The 17,068-nt window shown below is 44.6% G+C and overlaps 2 protein-coding genes and 1 long non-coding RNA gene across 47 annotated transcripts; 1 reads left to right on the top strand and 2 right to left on the bottom strand.

Moving 5' to 3' along the window:
* Window positions 1-1,306: 1,306 nt before the first annotated feature.
* sanbr (SANT and BTB domain regulator of CSR) lies at window positions 1,307-13,123 on the bottom strand. Of its 35 annotated transcripts, XM_051375649.1 has the most exons (22): window positions 12,819-13,122; window positions 12,327-12,521; window positions 11,693-11,844; window positions 11,448-11,619; window positions 10,969-11,065; window positions 9,233-9,471; window positions 8,963-9,021; window positions 8,122-8,282; window positions 7,915-8,001; window positions 7,272-7,382; window positions 6,961-7,084; window positions 6,603-6,755; window positions 5,759-5,901; window positions 5,573-5,669; window positions 5,426-5,458; window positions 5,160-5,259; window positions 4,220-4,305; window positions 3,774-3,802; window positions 3,115-3,188; window positions 2,924-3,012; window positions 2,514-2,589; window positions 1,307-1,888 (listed from the first exon to the last, which is right to left on the bottom strand). In XM_051375649.1, exons 3-22 carry the CDS (start codon window positions 11,840-11,842, stop codon window positions 1,806-1,808), a joined length of 2,163 nt encoding a protein of 720 aa, XP_051231609.1. In that variant the 5' UTR covers window positions 11,843-11,844; window positions 12,327-12,521; window positions 12,819-13,122; the 3' UTR covers window positions 1,307-1,805. The 35 variants fall into 35 exon arrangements, with proteins under 35 accessions (XP_051231609.1, XP_051231633.1, XP_051231649.1 ...); XM_051375673.1 differs by having other exon boundaries at window positions 3,774-3,796; window positions 12,327-13,123; XM_051375689.1 differs by having other exon boundaries at window positions 2,514-2,596; window positions 12,327-13,122.
* LOC127349868 (uncharacterized) lies at window positions 9,492-10,930 on the top strand. 11 transcript variants are annotated; one of them, XR_007880448.1, is made up of 6 exons: window positions 9,492-9,527; window positions 9,688-9,845; window positions 10,112-10,217; window positions 10,374-10,427; window positions 10,586-10,689; window positions 10,744-10,838. It is a non-coding gene; the product is annotated as an uncharacterized LOC127349868 (long non-coding RNA). The 11 variants fall into 11 exon arrangements; XR_007880439.1 differs by lacking the exons at window positions 9,492-9,527; window positions 10,744-10,838 and adding exons at window positions 9,550-9,633; window positions 10,848-10,922 and having other exon boundaries at window positions 10,638-10,743; XR_007880433.1 differs by lacking the exon at window positions 9,492-9,527 and adding an exon at window positions 9,550-9,633.
* Window positions 13,124-13,886: 763 nt separating the features above from the next.
* On the bottom strand, window positions 13,887-16,788 carry pex13 (peroxisomal biogenesis factor 13). The gene is made up of 4 exons (XM_051377492.1): window positions 16,638-16,788; window positions 15,352-16,070; window positions 14,909-15,031; window positions 13,887-14,766 (listed from the first exon to the last, which is right to left on the bottom strand). The coding sequence occupies exons 1-4, from the start codon at window positions 16,709-16,711 to the stop codon at window positions 14,429-14,431; spliced, it is 1,254 nt and encodes a 417-aa protein (XP_051233452.1). The 5' UTR covers window positions 16,712-16,788; the 3' UTR covers window positions 13,887-14,428.
* Window positions 16,789-17,068: the final 280 nt, after the last annotated feature.

Below are 17,068 nucleotides of genomic sequence, written 5' to 3'. Positions count from 1 at the left end.
GGGAACTGTTGGGTCTCTGCTCGGTTGGAGTTAACTTTTGTTATAAATCTGACTGGGAAACTCTCCTCCTCACTCTCTTCCAACACACTGACATAAATCCTAAAAGGAGAGGAAGATGATGATGATGATGATGATGATGGATGTCACCTGTCACACTATGCTGCGGCATCCGGCCGTTTCCTCTCCGAGATATTTGGCCAAGGTTGGCGCTGCTGTGTAAGCCGACCCCGCCGCTAATCCCCGTTAACATACCGGTATTACATTAAAGGTTACGATGACGCGCCGCCGCTGAAAGTTGACGCAACCTGTCAGCTCTGATGCAACCAGGGAGGAAGCTGCCGGGCTCCAGTGACACCGGTTTTATATGAGGCTCTGGCTCTGGCCCCACATCCTAACGTCTGTGGCGGCCCTGCAGCCTCTGGTGGAGTCAGCATCTCTTTCCTCCGCTGTATTATCAGTTCACATGTTTGCTTTCATATCTGACAATCTCTCTGGGACCATAATTCAGTCCGGCTGTAACTGGACCCCCCCCCCCACTCCCTCCCTCGCTGACCCAGATCCTGAGATCCCCAGCTACTCTCGGCATCCGCTGTCGAGGAGAAGAGGGAACAGCTGGGCGCCCCCCCATCCCGGGCCCACCCATTCACTACCTACCTAAAAAGAAAGAAAATGTGCGCTCTAACCCCCCCCCTTAGCCCACTGGATGCGTCTACGCTGTGGGTTATTAATACCTCTGTGAGTAAGTCGGACAGGAAGAACCCCCCCCTACACTTTTAGTGTTTGGGGCAAGAAAACCCAGGACCTGGATCACTGAACACTTTCCTTCCAGGTCACCTGGTAGCGAGTTGGATCAGAGGTGACAGGTTGTGGTCAAACTGGGGCAAAGTTGATTGTTGAGAGCCCAGCAACTCTTCCCCCCCCCCCCTCCCCCAGGAGATATACTGCCACCTAGTGGACAGAAACTGGAAGACTTAAATAACTCCCGTTTCTATCACTGAGGAAACTAAATGTTATAGATATTATATCTTATATTGAATTATAACAACAGCTGATAAACAGCGGACTCAGTAACTTTGTGTAAAATCAGAGATTCTGAGCAGATTATTTCTCTGTCTGTATTATGTATTTTTTATCATTTTGAACTTACTTTTTTTGATAAATTCAGTGTTTTATTGTCCCTGATTCTTGGCCTTGTTCTATTACACAATTTACTCTTCCTCACAGAAGACCCTGATGCAGAGATATCGGCCTCCAGTGTGTATGTTTGAGGTTTTCTAGCGCGCCTTTAAATAAAGAAGCACCGGTGTAAGTGATGAAGAGTTCAGTGTCACTCATGTTTTATTGGTCCCAGTGTTTTACAGCACAGTTACATTCCAGTACAAACAGGAACGACTAGAACTCTATCTCTAGCAGAACTTCAGCGTGACTTTATTAAACTAGTGTTTCAGTCCCGTTAGTGTGTCAGATCATGTCGTAGGAACCCCCTCCCCCCCCCCAACCTGTCTGGCTCCAAAAATAACCTAAAGACACACCGAGAGGTCGATCAGTTCAAGTGCGTTTCCTAAGAGCGGAGCTGGACGTCTCCTTGGTTTTTTGGCGGTCTGACCGCAGCTGCACAAACACAAAGCTAGCTGAGCGACGGAGGGAGCGGGTGGCGGTGATCCATACGTAGTCACCTGAGTTAAGCAAAGAGGGAGGGGGACGGGGACTGAGGGGGACGGGGTCCACAGCTGGGTTACGAGTGGTGGCCGTGCTAGAAGGGAAGGGGGGGGGGTCACTGCCAGTAAGAAGGATCCTCTTCATCCTCATCTGTCTTCACGCTGCTCGGAGGCCTTCTCCTCATCGGGTCCTTTATGTTGTCCTGATTTGAGCGTAGCGTATTTTAGTCCTAGAGGAAGAAGAGGAAGAAGGCGAGGGTCGATTATTGAACGACGTGATGAGTTAGTAGAGTTTTTATTCTGGGTTTGCTTGTTTTAGTGTATTTTTATTAGTTTGTGTTATTTGTCAGGGTAAAGGTCCAGTGTGTAACATTTATCTACTGGCAGGAACAGGAATGTTTTCATTAGTCTATAATCACTATTGATGCTATTTAAAGCTGCACTTAATAATTAAGTTAATAACTTCCTCACAATCAGATTTATGGACACTTTAATGCAGGAGGCTCCAACTCAAACTTCAGTGTTCAAGTTCTACAACAAACACAATATTCTGAACATAATTCCATTAAAAACATCAAACAAACAAACAAACAAACAAACAAACACAGTTTCTGTACATGTTTATGTCACCAGAAGCCCCGAAAACTTCTAATCAACTGTTTGTATTCGTCATTACTTTTGTGCTTAATGACACAAAAATAGAGGCCTAAAATTCAGATTATTGGATTTGAGACTTTTTAAGAACCTGCGGACACCCTGGTGTGTGTGTGTGTGTGTGTGTGTGTGTGTCTGTGTGTGTGTGTGTGTGTGTGTGTGTCAGTGTGAGAGAGAGAGAGAGAGAGAGAGAGAGAGTACCTGGGTGTCTTCTCTGAACTCTGTCTGGGTTGAGAGTTACCCTTAAACTGGGCTTCCAGTCTGGAGTAGATTCCTCCTGTAGGCTGCAAGCACACACACACACACACACACACACACACACACACACACACACACACACACACACACACACACACACACACACACACACACACACACACACACACACACACACACACACACACACACACACACACACACACACACACACACAACAATCAGCCAGCTGCAACAACTAGGACAGCAGGCCGACAGCTCAGCCTTGAGCACATGATGTGAAATAAGACAAACACACTTCCACTAACACTGTGTGTGTGTGTGTGTGTGTGTGTGTGTGTGTGTGTGTGTGTGTGTGTGTGTGTGTCTCTGTGTGTTTATGAACACACACTTACTTCTTTAGTATCCTTAGACTTGCTCTGCTCTTGGTCTCCGAACCTCATCTTAGTGAGGTGGCCGATGATCTCCACCATGCGCCGCTGATCTGAGCCGAATGAGAACAGACAGAAACGCCACAATTAAAACTCTAAAAATATCAAAGTATTAATGACGTTATAATGACGTAATAATGATCTTTCTCCTTTACCTTCCTCCCTCTGAGCGTCCTGGTTGTATCTCATTGAGCGAGAACTGTCCCACTTACTCTTCTGGACGCTCACTCTACAAAACAAACAGCTCAGAGTCAATAAAAAGGGAAATTATACACATATTGTGGTGAGCTAGGGCTAACTTAACATAACAATGATCTTTATTATCACAGGTGGTTACAGGGTTCCCGCTCTTTATAACAAGGAGTTTTTCCTGACACTACAGGACAGCACTGGATAACAAACGCTCATATGAACCTGCTTGTGTCACACAATTCATCACAGTAATCAATTTTCAGGTGTTTCCAGGACGAGTGGGAAACCTGTAACAGTTGAAACCTGGGAAATTTATTTTGTTTTACAGGAAATGTTGGCGATGTGCTCGAGGAGAGAAAACACAAAAATGTCCAGGACAATGTAAATAATTTCCAGAATTTGAGGCAAATTTAATCAAATTTTCCAGGACTTATGGGAACATAAGGGAATCATTTATCCTCACAGTGTCAGACAGTTAGAGAACTCTGGTTAACTTTAATAAATGTGTGTCCCTGTAGAAATGAACAAAATAAAAACATTTAAGTGAAATGAAAGCCGAGCACGAACACACTCCCTCCCTCACATTGTGACGAGGTTGTCTCGTGTTTGCAGGTGAACTCACGTGAACGGTGTGTTGTCCCTCGACTGCGACTGAGGGAAAGAAAATCTGACTTAGAAAACATAAAATGAAGGTTTTAAAGTTTTTTAATGTGTTTTATTTGAGTAGAAAAAAGCAAAACAGTCACTAAAAAATGTACTGAGCATTATATATTATATTATAAACAGCTTTACTGTAATTTTACATACTCATTAAAAATAAAAAGTCACTGTATTATTAAAAACAGGAGCTCTGTTTCCATATTTCAGAGGTTTTCTTCATCTTTAAGGTCCTGAATGGAATTAAAACCCCTGTTACAGAGCGACAGCGTGCACTAAGCTGCAGCTTTACACTGCGTTGTACCATAAAACCAAAAGAGAGAACAAACAAAGTCTTTCACACACTCAGTAGCATCCTGCAGGATTTTACTCCGACCAGGAATCTGAATAATGATCAATCTGCTGACTCACTTTCTCTGGTTTGTCCTTGCGTTGGAAGTTTGGAGAGGACATTTGTTTTTTCAGAGGTCTGTGGGTCTTCTTGGCCTTCTTAGCAGCTGGAAACACAAAAACACAAAAACCCCCATGATGAGTGTGTCTGACGCCACCTGCTGGCCACAGAGAGCAACTGCTTCCATCCTCACACAGGAGGGCTGGAAATAACAATGAAATGTTAAAAATAGACGTGATGAAAACGTAGAGAGAGGGTGGAACAGTGGAGACGGGCTTTAAATAAATGTGTCCTCGTTTTGCTTTTATCATTTCTACTAGTCAGTGCTGAAGGGAAGCTGCTACCAGAGTCACAGGGAACAGAAATAAACATATAAACAACAACAGAAACATTAAGAATGCCAGCAAACGATCACCTGAAGGCAGCGTACGTTACCTGATTAAAGGCCGTTCATTCCTGTGTTTGTCTCCTCTCTAATTCTTCATTTAACACTACAAACCGCGACTGAGTGTCTGATGTAAGAAGACACAATGAAAGTAGATTCAGCGTACAACAAGAAACGCCAACAGAAGCTTTTATATCGCCCTTCGTGCTCTCAGCATCACAATAACGGCCGATCGCTGCCCCGCCGCTCCGAAGGTTTTTGTGATAGCGCGCAATTAACCACATAAACTGCAATTAAACTGTCATTAAAAGACGAGACTGGAACAGTAATGACGGGATCACTTATCAGCCTGTAATTAAACCTCGCTGCAGCATTTTAATGAGGCAAATACGTCTGTGACTTGTTATTATTTCCTTCAGACGAGTTTCCAACTCTACACTCCACTATAGGTAATCTTATTCAGATTACAGGGTTCATACTGCTCTTACTAACGCACTGAACTCAGATCAAACTCAGATATGGGTCCAGATTCTGTTGTTGACTATTGACCATAAAGATAACACAGAATGAGCCACCTTGCTTCTTGGACAGCTCCTCTTCGTCCCCAACCTCATCTTCAGTGACCTCCGACCCCGTGGTGTACTCCTCGTCCTCTGAGAGGAGAGACTGCTGCCTCTGGAAGGGCAAAGGTCACACGTTTAACACACACACACACACACACACTGACTCACACATTTGACTAATCCAATAAAAGATGATTTGCATACAGTTGGATGTCGGCAGTATATATATATAAGTAATATAAGCAGATGTAATGAAGGCAATGAGAGAGAAGCCGTACCAGTTGCAGACTCCAGTTTTTCAAAAGGGAAAACTGGTCGGAAAGAGGAAAAGAGCTGAAGTCAGAAACACATGCACAGAGACACACTGGCAGAAGGACAGTGAGACACACTGGCAGGAGGACAGTGAGACACACTGAGAGACTCACAGAGCTGCCGTCTCCTCTCAGAGGTCCGAGCAGCATCGGCTCCAAGAGAACGTCACAGTCCTGAACCTTCTCTGCACTGGATGGACTCTCCTCGCTACTAACACACACACAAACACAACAAACATTCATTCATTCATTCATTGGAGCCTCACACACACACGCTGTCTCACACACACACTGTCTCACCCCTCTGCAGGCGGTGTGTTGGACAGACACACTGCGTCTCTGTGCAGCAGCAGGTCGTTGAGGACTCTGGTCTGGGCTAAGGTCACCTCGTCACAGTTCTCTTCGTCCGGTACGTTCACTATGTGGTCTCGCATCTTACAGCCCTGAACACACACACACACACACACACACACACACACACACACACACACACACACACACACACACACACACACACACACACACACACACACACACACACACACACACACACCGAGTCAGCACTTCTTCAAGCTTCCACACGCAGCTTCACATGAGTTTCATCCACTAATACTGCAGACTTAACATCAGACCTGACCTCTGCTTGCTGTAGACTAAAAACCACTCAGTGGATCAGACAGATGTTATTGAGCCCTCCATTAGACAGGAGGAGTAGGATTTAGTATTTTTTATTCTAAATATTAGTTTTATTTTGCATTTGTGTATTAATAGTATAGATATTAATAGAGTTATTAATAGATTGTCAATGGTTAAAATTCTTGGTTTCAGTGTTTTTTATGTTTTATTTTGTAAATAAGAGCAACAATCTTCTGTTGTATTGATTATATGAATGTAAAAGACTCTATTTCAAGGTTGTACTTGAATTCAGGTGTTCAGTTGTATTTTTTGTATTTTGATTAATGATGAAAACAAATGAGTTTATTTTCCTTATTAAAGCTGTTAGAACTCACCGCTCACCTCCCAGCTGAAACTACTGGGGCCAATAAAAATAACAGTGTGGCATCATCACACAACAGGGATAAAGTGTGTGTGTGTGTGTGTGTGTGTGTGTGTGTGTGTGTGTGTGTGTGTGTTGTGTCCATACCTTGGGCATACCACTGGGGTCAAAGCGGAGAACCCTCTGGTTGCAGCAGGGGTAGATTCCTGCACCATGCCAGCCTTTCTCTGTACTCATGCCAGGGTACAGCACACTGTCTGGGTGGTAACTGCAATGGGTCAGCTCTGCACACACAAACACCTGAACGCACGCACACGCACACACACACGTAAACACACACGCACACACACACGTAAACACACAGTAAGTTTAAGTAAGTTTGAGGTTGAATATTCTGTGTAATCAGTGCTCAGGTTGAAGTCTTGCTTACTTGTGCATCTATCACACACACACACACACACACACACACACACACACACACACACACACACACACACACACACACCTGTTGGCACCGGGAGCAGGTGAGGAAGTTGATGGTACCCCAGATTCTCCAGTAGACCAGGACCCAGGACTTGAGCTCCTCATACAGACCGGTGAGATATTCATGCACATCCCAGTTCTTCTGTCTGTAAACGTTTGAATATCATATATGTAAGGTAAAAGGGATCGTTCTGTTCTTCATGTACGACGACTGACAGCTGAACAAACACTGTGAGTACATTAATATAAATAAATATCTCCATATATATATCTATATATAGATATAGATACAGTAGGATGCTGCTTCATCACATTGAATAGCTGCTGTAATACCTGATGTGTGTATAGATGATTTCTCCGCGAGCGTCGATGTTGATTTTCCCGGGAACACAAGAGATCTTCCTCTCTGTGTCTTTGATCAGCAGCTTAAGGCACAGACCACACCTGAGATTAAACACACGCACACACACACACACACATACGACAGATAGTGAAAACCAAACTGTCGACAATACGAAGAGAACACAAGAATAAAAGTCTCAGACACAAACTCTGCATTTAAAGCTGCAGGAGGTGACTTTAGGAGCACCAGGAGGAACCAGAGGAACCTGATTTAAATCACAGATTATCTGTCTCATGAGTGTTTCAGCATTTCTCGCCGGCCTGACGTGGTTGACTTGTATATTTTGTCCTTTCTCCCTGATATCAGTGTGTAGTTACTCTGGGTGAGGAGTTAAATAGTAGTAGTTTTGTCTCATTTAATTGACTTTATTGTTGTTATTTTATACTTTTTTGATGTAGCATGAAATCCTGGAGTCTGCAGAGGGTATTTTATTTTGAAAATTGACCGGATTCTCTTTGCTGTTTTTTTGTCTGACTTCCTGCCAATGTGTTTAAAAACAGACCAATCACAGAGCAGAGTGTAGAGACGCCGCTGGAGGAATCAGGAGCGTTGCCCGTGGCCCGGTGGACTCACCTGTAGAGAGTGGAGGCGTTTCCTGGTGAATCTCTGCTCTGGTAGTTGGGATCGAAGAGACGCTCAATCTTCTTCTGAAACAATTTACTTTAAGAGGAAAATAAAACAAAGATTTTCATTTCCAGCATTTTTAAAACTCTCACAAATAAAAGCGGAAATCGCAGACGTCCGTTTCCCTGATTCCTCGCGCCCCCAACCTCGTTTTACCTTTTGAACTTGTCCTTTTTGTCGCGGATGTCGTCGGCCTCGTTGTGGTTGAAGAGTTCGGCGATGCGCGTCGCCAGGTTGCTGTTGATGCAGTTCATGTTGCAGGGCGTGGCCACGATGGCGCTCATGTGTTTGTGGCAGTACTGGACGCACTCCTCCACCTGAACACGGACAAAACACGAAGCGCTCTTACACGCCCGTTCACGGCGGCGGTACAAGTCTCAGTTCTCCTACACGAATACTAATCAAACACTACTTTATGGTACAATGTGACTAAACTCTACACTGTTACACACTCATGCAACAACAACTTAACAGAGCTCTACCATGGGCCTCTTGTTTTCCTGGGACTCGGAGAGATCACCAATTATCTTTTTTTGAGCAGCTCTGAGAGACATTACTGTAAATAAAGAGGATGTAAAGGTGCAAACAGATGAATTTAAGTTAATTTAAGTAATTCATGCGTGTTTGCTAAAGGCTGCATGATAATAAACACATCATATTGTCATTATTTTGACTGATATTGTGATATGAATGTTAATTTTTAGAGGTTTATACTCAACTAAAATGTTTTCTTCAATCTGTAGAACGAGATTTAACTCCAGTCCTTTATTAAAATACTGTTTTGTCACATTTTACCTTAAAAAAATATCAAGTTTATAGATGTATAACATCTCCTGACAGCCTGCAATCACACAGAAAGACATTAAAGCCTCTCGAAGAAAGGTTTTTAAGACTATTATTGGGATTATGTTGCTGCCGAAGGGGCCGCATACCAATCTGAAAAACAACAGGCCCGAAGCACATCACCACACTGAGCGTCACACGTCACAACACTTACTAACGTATCCATCTTCAAGAACTCGGAGGAGATCAGGATTGAGATCACATTGCTGGGCTCTGTAACCGACAAACACCACATGACCAACCAAGCAAACCCCACAAACCAACAAACAAACAACACAGAACACGCAGCCAGTGACCCACCAAACACACGCCACGTTCAGTGACCAGTAACCTCCGTCCACGGGTTTACACAGACAGGTAGTGACAGCCATCCCCATGTGTAATAATGATGTGTCTGTTATGGTTTTTAATTCCAGGGATTTACCGAGTCGGGGTTTGTCCTTGTTCCCCTCTCCCGCGGAGTTCCTCCTCACGTAGTTCATGAGCCAGTCGAAGATCTGCACGTCGCAGTGGACGGAGATGTCCACCTCCTCCCACCGCTGGGCGTCCACGGACAAGTACTCGGCGAAGTAACGCATCTCTTTCACCAGCAGATCTCTGGGACACGTGAAGTCCTGCTTCAGGTTCTTGGTCTCGTCGCACACGTGGATCACCATGTTGGGACTGAAGGAGAGAACGTTGAGCTCGTTGTTTTACGTGTATTAATGTGAAACACCGAGGTTATCGATACTTACTCTCGTTGTTTTACGTGTATTAATGTGAAACACACCGAGGTTATCGATACTTACTCTCGTTGTTTTACGTGTATTAATGTGAAACACCGAGGTTATCGATACTTACTCTCGTTGTTTTACGTGTATTAATGTGAAACACACCAAGGTTATCGATACTTACTCTCGTTGTTTTACGTGTATTAATGTGAAACACCGAGGTTATCGATACTTACTCTCGTTGTTTTACGTGTATTAATGTGAAACACACCGAGGTTATCGATACTTACTCTCGTTGTTTTACGTGTATTAATGTGAAACACCGAGGTTATCGATACTTACTCTCGTTGTTTTACGTGTATTAATGTGAAACACACCAAGGTTATCGATACTTACTCTCGTTGTTTTACGTGTATTAATGTGAAACAGCGAGGTTATCGATACTTACTCTCGTTGTTTTACGTGTATTAATGTGAAACAGCGAGGTTATCGATACTTACTCTCGTTGTTTTACGTGTATTAATGTGAAACACACCGAGGTTATCGATCCTTACTCTCGTTGTTTTACGTGTATTAATGTGAAACACACCGAGGTTATCGATACTTACTCTCGTTGTTTTACGTGTATTAATGTGAAACACCGAGGTTATCGATACTTACTCTCGTTGTTTTACGTGTATTAATGTGAAACACACCGAGGTTATCGATACTTACTCTCGTTGTTTTACGTGTATTAATGTGAAACACCGAGGTTATCGATACTTACTCTCGTTGTTTTACGTGTATTAATGTGAAACACCGAGGTTATCGATACTTACTCTCGTTGTTTTACGTGTATTAATGTGAAACACCGAGGTTATCGATACTTACTCTCGTTGTTTTACGTGTATTAATGTGAAACACACCGAGGTTATCGATACTTACTCTCGTTGTTTTACGTGTATTAATGTGAAACACACCGAGGTTATCGATACTTACTCTCGTTGTTTTACGTGTATTAATGTGAAACACCGAGGTTATCGATACTTACTCTCGTTGTTTTACGTGTATTAATGTGAAACACCGAGGTTATCGATACTTACTCTCGTTGTTTTACGTGTATTAATGTGAAACACCGAGGTTATCGATACTTACTCTCGTTGTTTTACGTGTATTAATGTGAAACACCGAGGTTATCGATACTTACTCTCGTTGTTTTACGTGTATTAATGTGAAACACACCGAGGTTATCGATACTTACTCTCGTTGTTTTACGTGTATTAATGTGAAACACCGAGGTTATCGATACTTACTCTCGTTGTTTTACGTGTATTAATGTGAAACACCGAGGTTATCGATACTTACTCTCGTTGTTTTACGTGTATTAATGTGAAACACACCGAGGTTATCGATACTTACTCTCGTTGTTTTACGTGTATTAATGTGAAACATCGAGGTTATCGATACTTACTCTCGTTGTTTCTGAGGTTTGTCGTTCTCCTCTGCGGAGACTCTTCTCTCTTTCTTCTCCACAGCACCGACTCTTCCCGACGGCGTTGATTTGGAGCCTGCCGACGGCAGCAGAGCGACTGTGAATACTCTATAAACCTTTTGGTGGCGATATATTATAACACAGGTCTGCTCTGTGGGCTGGTCCAGTAGTGCACGCTGCTTCTAATGCAGGACGAGACTGATCATAAATAAAGAGCTCAACTTTAAAAATAACAACATCTCCAGTTCTTTATTGTAATACTGTTTAGTCACATTTTACCTTCATTAAAATAAAGTTAGTTTGTAGATGTAAAACGTCTCCATCACACATACAGACACTTTACAACATTTATTACTAACATTACTTCTTAAAGCCTCTTGAGGAAAGGTTTTATGAATAAAGAGGATTTCCAGCTGCAGACAGATGTGCACTGAGTTTAAAATCTGGGACTAACTGACCTGTAACTTTGCCGCCGCTCTGGCTGCCTCCCGTCTCCGCCACCTCGCCGGCGTCCAGCAGCGTGGACAGGCCGTCTGAGGGGGAGCTGCTGCCCTCCGTCAGGGCGTTGCACTGGTGGTCCACAGGAGGAAAACCCCCCGTGCTCTTCAGCTCCTCGAACCGCCGGGCGCACTGTAAGACCCCCGTCAGGCGTTACTACACATCAATGGGGACACGTGAAGGGGTGCGGATGGATCATAGTTACCTCCTTGGAAGTGAATCCTGGGACCAGCTTGGCTACGTTGTCCCAGTTTATGGGCTGGGGGACCCCCCACAGAGAGCCCAGCACCATGTCCAGGACCAGGACGTTGTTGTCGTAGGGGAAGTTGTTGTTGTCCGAGCAGAAGCGGCTCATCTCTGCGGAGGAAGACGCACGATGAGAGATCAAAATACAGCTGGTTTAATGATCGGTTACCTTTTCCAGGACCTTTCCAGGACCTTTCCAGGACCTTTTCCAGGACCTTTCCTTTACAATGGGTTCTTGTAAATCCCTTTAGGAGCACAAGGAGGAGACAGAGGCTCCTGATTTTTTCACACATTATCTGTCTCGTGTTCTTCTGTCAGATTAAAATAAATAAAATTATAAAACTATATTTTATAAAAGTTATTGATCACCCTTCATCAGCAGATATTCTGATAATCAATCAACTGTAAGTTCTAATATATAAAAACTTATAGTGTGAGTAGTGATGCTGATGCAGGCCTCCTCCTCCTCCTCCTCCTCCTCCTCCTCCTCCTCCTCCTCCTCTTCCTCCTCCTCCTCCATCAATCTGATGCGTTCAGGTCAAATTAAATCTTCTCTAACGTTAAACACATAAAGATAATAAACCGTTAAATACTCAATCTGCTGTCGGAGGTCTTCCTCTCGTCGTCTCGTGCAGCGGAAACCGGGCCGGTACCGGGTTTTATGTCATTGTGTCCGGATGCTGCGGGATTCAACCTGCCGGCTACCCCGCAGCTGATGCTAATGCTAACGCCAGCTCAAGTTTGCGGGACAGGAGCTGCTGCCGCCTTCACGTACTCCTCGTAAACTCCTAAACACAAGAGGGGGAAAACGGTCACGGCCAGCAGTGACGCAGTTAGTCGGTGTACGTGAACGCAGCAGTTGTATTCAGATTACTTATAATTTCTGTGGCGATGTCCGGATGGATTAAAAAGGTTCTCACTCGCCTTTATTTGAGTTTTCAGAGTAAAGTATCTACGTGTTAAATGATGTAAGACTTTATAAAGAGACTTTATAAATAAGAGCTATAACCAAGAGCTCAGAAGTCTGACGTTGTAATCTGATTACTTATTATCTCCAAGGTCAAACACGAGGCTTCAAACTCAACTGCACCCAGAATCTTTATTATGTCCGACGGACCGCGAAGGCAGCATTAGCATTATCCGGCTAGCACATGAGCTAGCTGCTGTTGCACAGATGTTTGTGTTTGTTGAAGCTCAGCAGACGCGGGAAAACGTTACCGACGGGCCGCAGGCTCACAGGGCAAACCGAGCGGTTAATAAAATAACATCTTTTAGTCCAATAAACGCTTTTTACGCGTCGGTTCCGTCGGTTCCGTCCGTTTCTTCCCGTTAACTCGTCCCTGGTGTCGCACTGCAGCGTCCCGTTGCCTAGCGACAGCGGCCGGAAACCGAGTCCGTCTGCCGTAAAGCCTCCTCCGACTTTTAACCCCCAACAATCAATCAATCAATCAATCAATCAATCAATCAATAAATAAATAAATAAATAAATAAATAAATAAATAAATACATAAATAAATACATACATACATAAATACATAAATAAATAAATACATAAATAAATAAATAAATAAATAAATAAATACATATAAATAAATAAATAAATAAATACATAAATAAATACATAAATAAATAAATAAATGATCTGCTTCTATACTCATTTTTTTAAATATTTATATTTTATTTTAGTAAAAGAACGTCTGCGTCCTCGTTAATGTGTTTTAATGATCTTACTGCCACTGAAGTCCTCCGAGAAGAGCAGTTATCTTTCGCTTTGTCATGTTTTATAAGTCTTTTCCCTCCTGTAGGCACACGTACCCCACAGTGAGGAACACTGGAGGAGGAGACGCCTTACGTCCCTTAAATTAATGATAATTTAATGAGGTAGAAGAAGTAGATGATGACTTTTTAAAGGATTTTAATGTGGAAGTAAAGTAAAGTAAATGTCTTTAAAATATTCCTGTGAGGACAAACAGCAGCAAATAAGTGAGACTGCAAACATATAAACAGGATTAAACTTTAAGAGCTTTTAAAGGCACATAGAATCAGTCTGTAATAAATGTCTCTCCATGGGACTGCTATTTCTAATTAAACCTACTTTTAAAGACCCAACTTTCTACTTTTGATAAATAAATTACAACAACAGGCAAAAAAGGTGATTTTTGGAAATATTTATTTTCAAAATAATTATATTAAATATTTACAAAATTACTTTCTGTGACTAACGTTGAACAATGTGCAAAATCAGCCCCTTTATCATCCTGAATGATCCCACGCTGAGGACCACGCCGCAGTAACACCCTGGCTTTATCCTCACGGCGTCAGAAAGTCCACCTCGTTAACTTAAACACTAATTCAACTTTAGTTAAACCTCACAGTACATATGAGACATGATCTTCCAGCAGTGTACCAGAGAACACACTAATCTCTCTCTCTCGTAGACGCTCTGACTAACAGACTGTGAAGATAACCTCCTGAACGGGACATCAGGGAGCCTCTGTGTGCTCGATCCATACTCCCAGCAGAAGGTCCAGATTGTGTTACATGATATGAAACAGTACAGATTAAAGGAACTACTTTGAGCCATTCTTAGAGATGTTTCCGCAGATATCTACTGCCAGCTGATTATTAGTCAAGCTTCAGCGTTAAACGGCGGCCGACGTTACGACCTGCATACAGACGCACGCGTTCACAAACATCACAAGTCGGTCCTCTCGGGGACGTTCAGCGCCGCGCTGGAGGGCAAACTGGCGTCGGACGTTCCCAGACCGAAGGCAGCTGGAGTTTCTGTGTACACCGACTCCAGCAGCTCCTCCGAGGAAGCCGAGGCGGAGGCCGAACCGGGTCCAGGTGCGAAGCCCGGGGCAGTCTGGGAGGCCTGCGCGGCGTCCGGCTGGACCTGAGCGAGCCTCTCCGTCTCCGCCTGCCTGCGGCCTCGCCTCTTGCCGAGGACCTTCACGTAGTTGGCCGGGACGAGTCCCGAGGTCTGACCGTCCACGCTGGCCAGCAGCCAGCCTCGCACCCTGGGCTGTTGCTCTGAACACAGGATAAAAGGTCAGAGTTCACCAACATCATTACTCCCTCTCCCATTACTGACCATCAATAAGCTACGATGGAGCCACACAGCGGTTCTGTCAGACCAGGAGCGGCTGATATACAGTGTGTTGAGAGCTCTCACCTTTAGGGGCGAGGTTGAGCATGTCTCCAGCTCGCACAGAAATCTCCTCCTCAGACGCAGCGGAGAAGTCGTACTCTGCTCTGGCCACCACGTGGTCGTCCTCCCCGCTGGCCCAGTTAGTGGCTGAAGAGAGAAACACAAACCAGCTTTTAGAGTTAAAGACTGCATTCATTCACCTTTATTGTTACAGCTGTACGTCTGAGGGTCTGATGACACTTCACTCTTCAGATGCTCCATCAAAACTAAAAGCAATAAAAAGCCAAAAAGAATTATATATAGTGTCCACTCAGTGTGAATTATACATATATATATAAATAATCTGACACTACAGCGATGCAGTCTTTGTCGAGGAAGAACTACAGACTGTTTGAGAACAAACTGCAGGAATTAATTCACATAAAATATAAAGTTCACAAGTAGAAAGTCCCGAGTGTTCGTCCCACCGTTCTCTTCGGCGCCGGGGTTGGAGCTCAGCAGCTTCCAGATAAGGTAGGGCCCCCCCAGGACCACAGCGAAGAACAGAAAGATGGGCCAGGACTTCACGGTCTGCTCCTCCATCCCCGCCCCCGACCCTCTGGACGCTCCCGTAGCCAGAGCGTCACTCGCACTGTCGGCCCACAAGTCCTCCGCCTCGCCGTCCGACCTCCGGCCCAGCAGCCTCTGCAACCGTCGGTACAGGTAGCGCAGAGTGCGTACCAGAGCGAAGGCCGACAGAACCCGGGTGAGGTGAGAGCGCAGCCGCGTCAGGTGGTTGGCGACGTCCAGCACGGCGCGGAAACTGTTGTACACGGCGGAAAAAGTGGCGTCCAACATCATACTGACGGAGGCGAAGGCCTGGACGATGCTCTCGATGGACTGGAAGGCGCCGCGGCTGCTTTCCTCGGCCTGCTGCACGAACCGGCTGGGGGCCACTTCCTCCGTGTGGGGGAGCCGGCCGTACCCTCCCAGGCCGTAGCCGCCGCCGCCGTAGCCGCCGCCGCCGTAGGGGCTGTACCCCCCGTACATGGAGCTCCCATAGGGGCTGTAAGAGGAGGCGAAAGAGCTGTAGGGCGGACGGTAGGTCTGCTGGACGGGGCGAGGAGGCACTGGGGGCGCCATCCGGGTCAGAACCGGAGGGCCCGCGGGAGCAGAGGGGCCGGCAGGCGGGCCGAAGTTCACAGACCTGTTCGGTGACAAAGTCCAGACAAGACAAGACGGGTCAGAACCTCTTCAGTGACTCTAATGATTCTGGTTTATCATTTCTCTCTTAAAATAGAGTTAAAACAGATTTTTATATTGTTCTATTTTCTATATTTATTGTTAAATATTGTAATAAAACACATATTTGTAACGTTATCATTATTATTATTTCTGTTTCTTTAATGTCTTGTGAGCAAGTATTTCATATATCAGCCAATAAAGAAACATATGGATCAATCCCTAACCAGGAAACGATTAAAACTTCATTTATTGGTATTTAATTACTAACAACAGCAATCAGTGATAACACATCAGTGAAACAACACTTTAAGTTATCAGTGTGGAGCAGAAAACGGAGAGAAGGAGCCCGTTTTATTTAGTATTTAATCGTTTTATTTAGTATTTAATCGTTTTAACCACAATAACAATCACTGTGAGCACACTGCGCATGCGCATAGGGCTGGGCCTCAACGTTAGCTCGGTGGCTAACGACTTTATCCTGCTGCTACGTCATTAAAATGTCAGTCTGACGCGGCTGACGCGGACTCACCTGTAGTTCCCAGGTGCAGTCATCGGCCCCGCGACCCGCCGCTCCCACGGTTTCATCGGAGGTTGTGAATCCATGGCGGGAATCGAACAAACAGCGAAAACTGAAGCGGAGCTCGCCTCCTGCTGCTCCTGCTGCCTTCCGGGACGCCTCGTAATTTACTGCTTCCGATAGCGCCGCCCGTGTGTCCGTGGTCGGATTCATCCGCACCCAGAGCGACTGAACGCGATATTAAACGCTGTTTGGGTTTATTAAGAACGTATCTCTTTGTTTATAAGTTGGCAAGGCCTCTGTGATATTTATCTGCAAACAGATTTCATAGAATTTGTTTAGTTTAAAAATTTCCCGACAGATCGTAAAGGCACCAAATGTCCTCAGACCAGAATAATTGATCGAAGATCGATTGAGCTCTAAATGATCCACAATCAGCAATA

This window comes from Dicentrarchus labrax, unplaced genomic scaffold (assembly GCF_905237075.1).
Source record: "Dicentrarchus labrax unplaced genomic scaffold, dlabrax2021, whole genome shotgun sequence".
Lineage (NCBI taxonomy): Eukaryota > Metazoa > Chordata > Actinopteri > Moronidae > Dicentrarchus > Dicentrarchus labrax.
The sequence above is the reverse complement of the archived record's forward strand: the minus strand, read 5'-3'. Positions and strand labels throughout refer to the sequence as shown.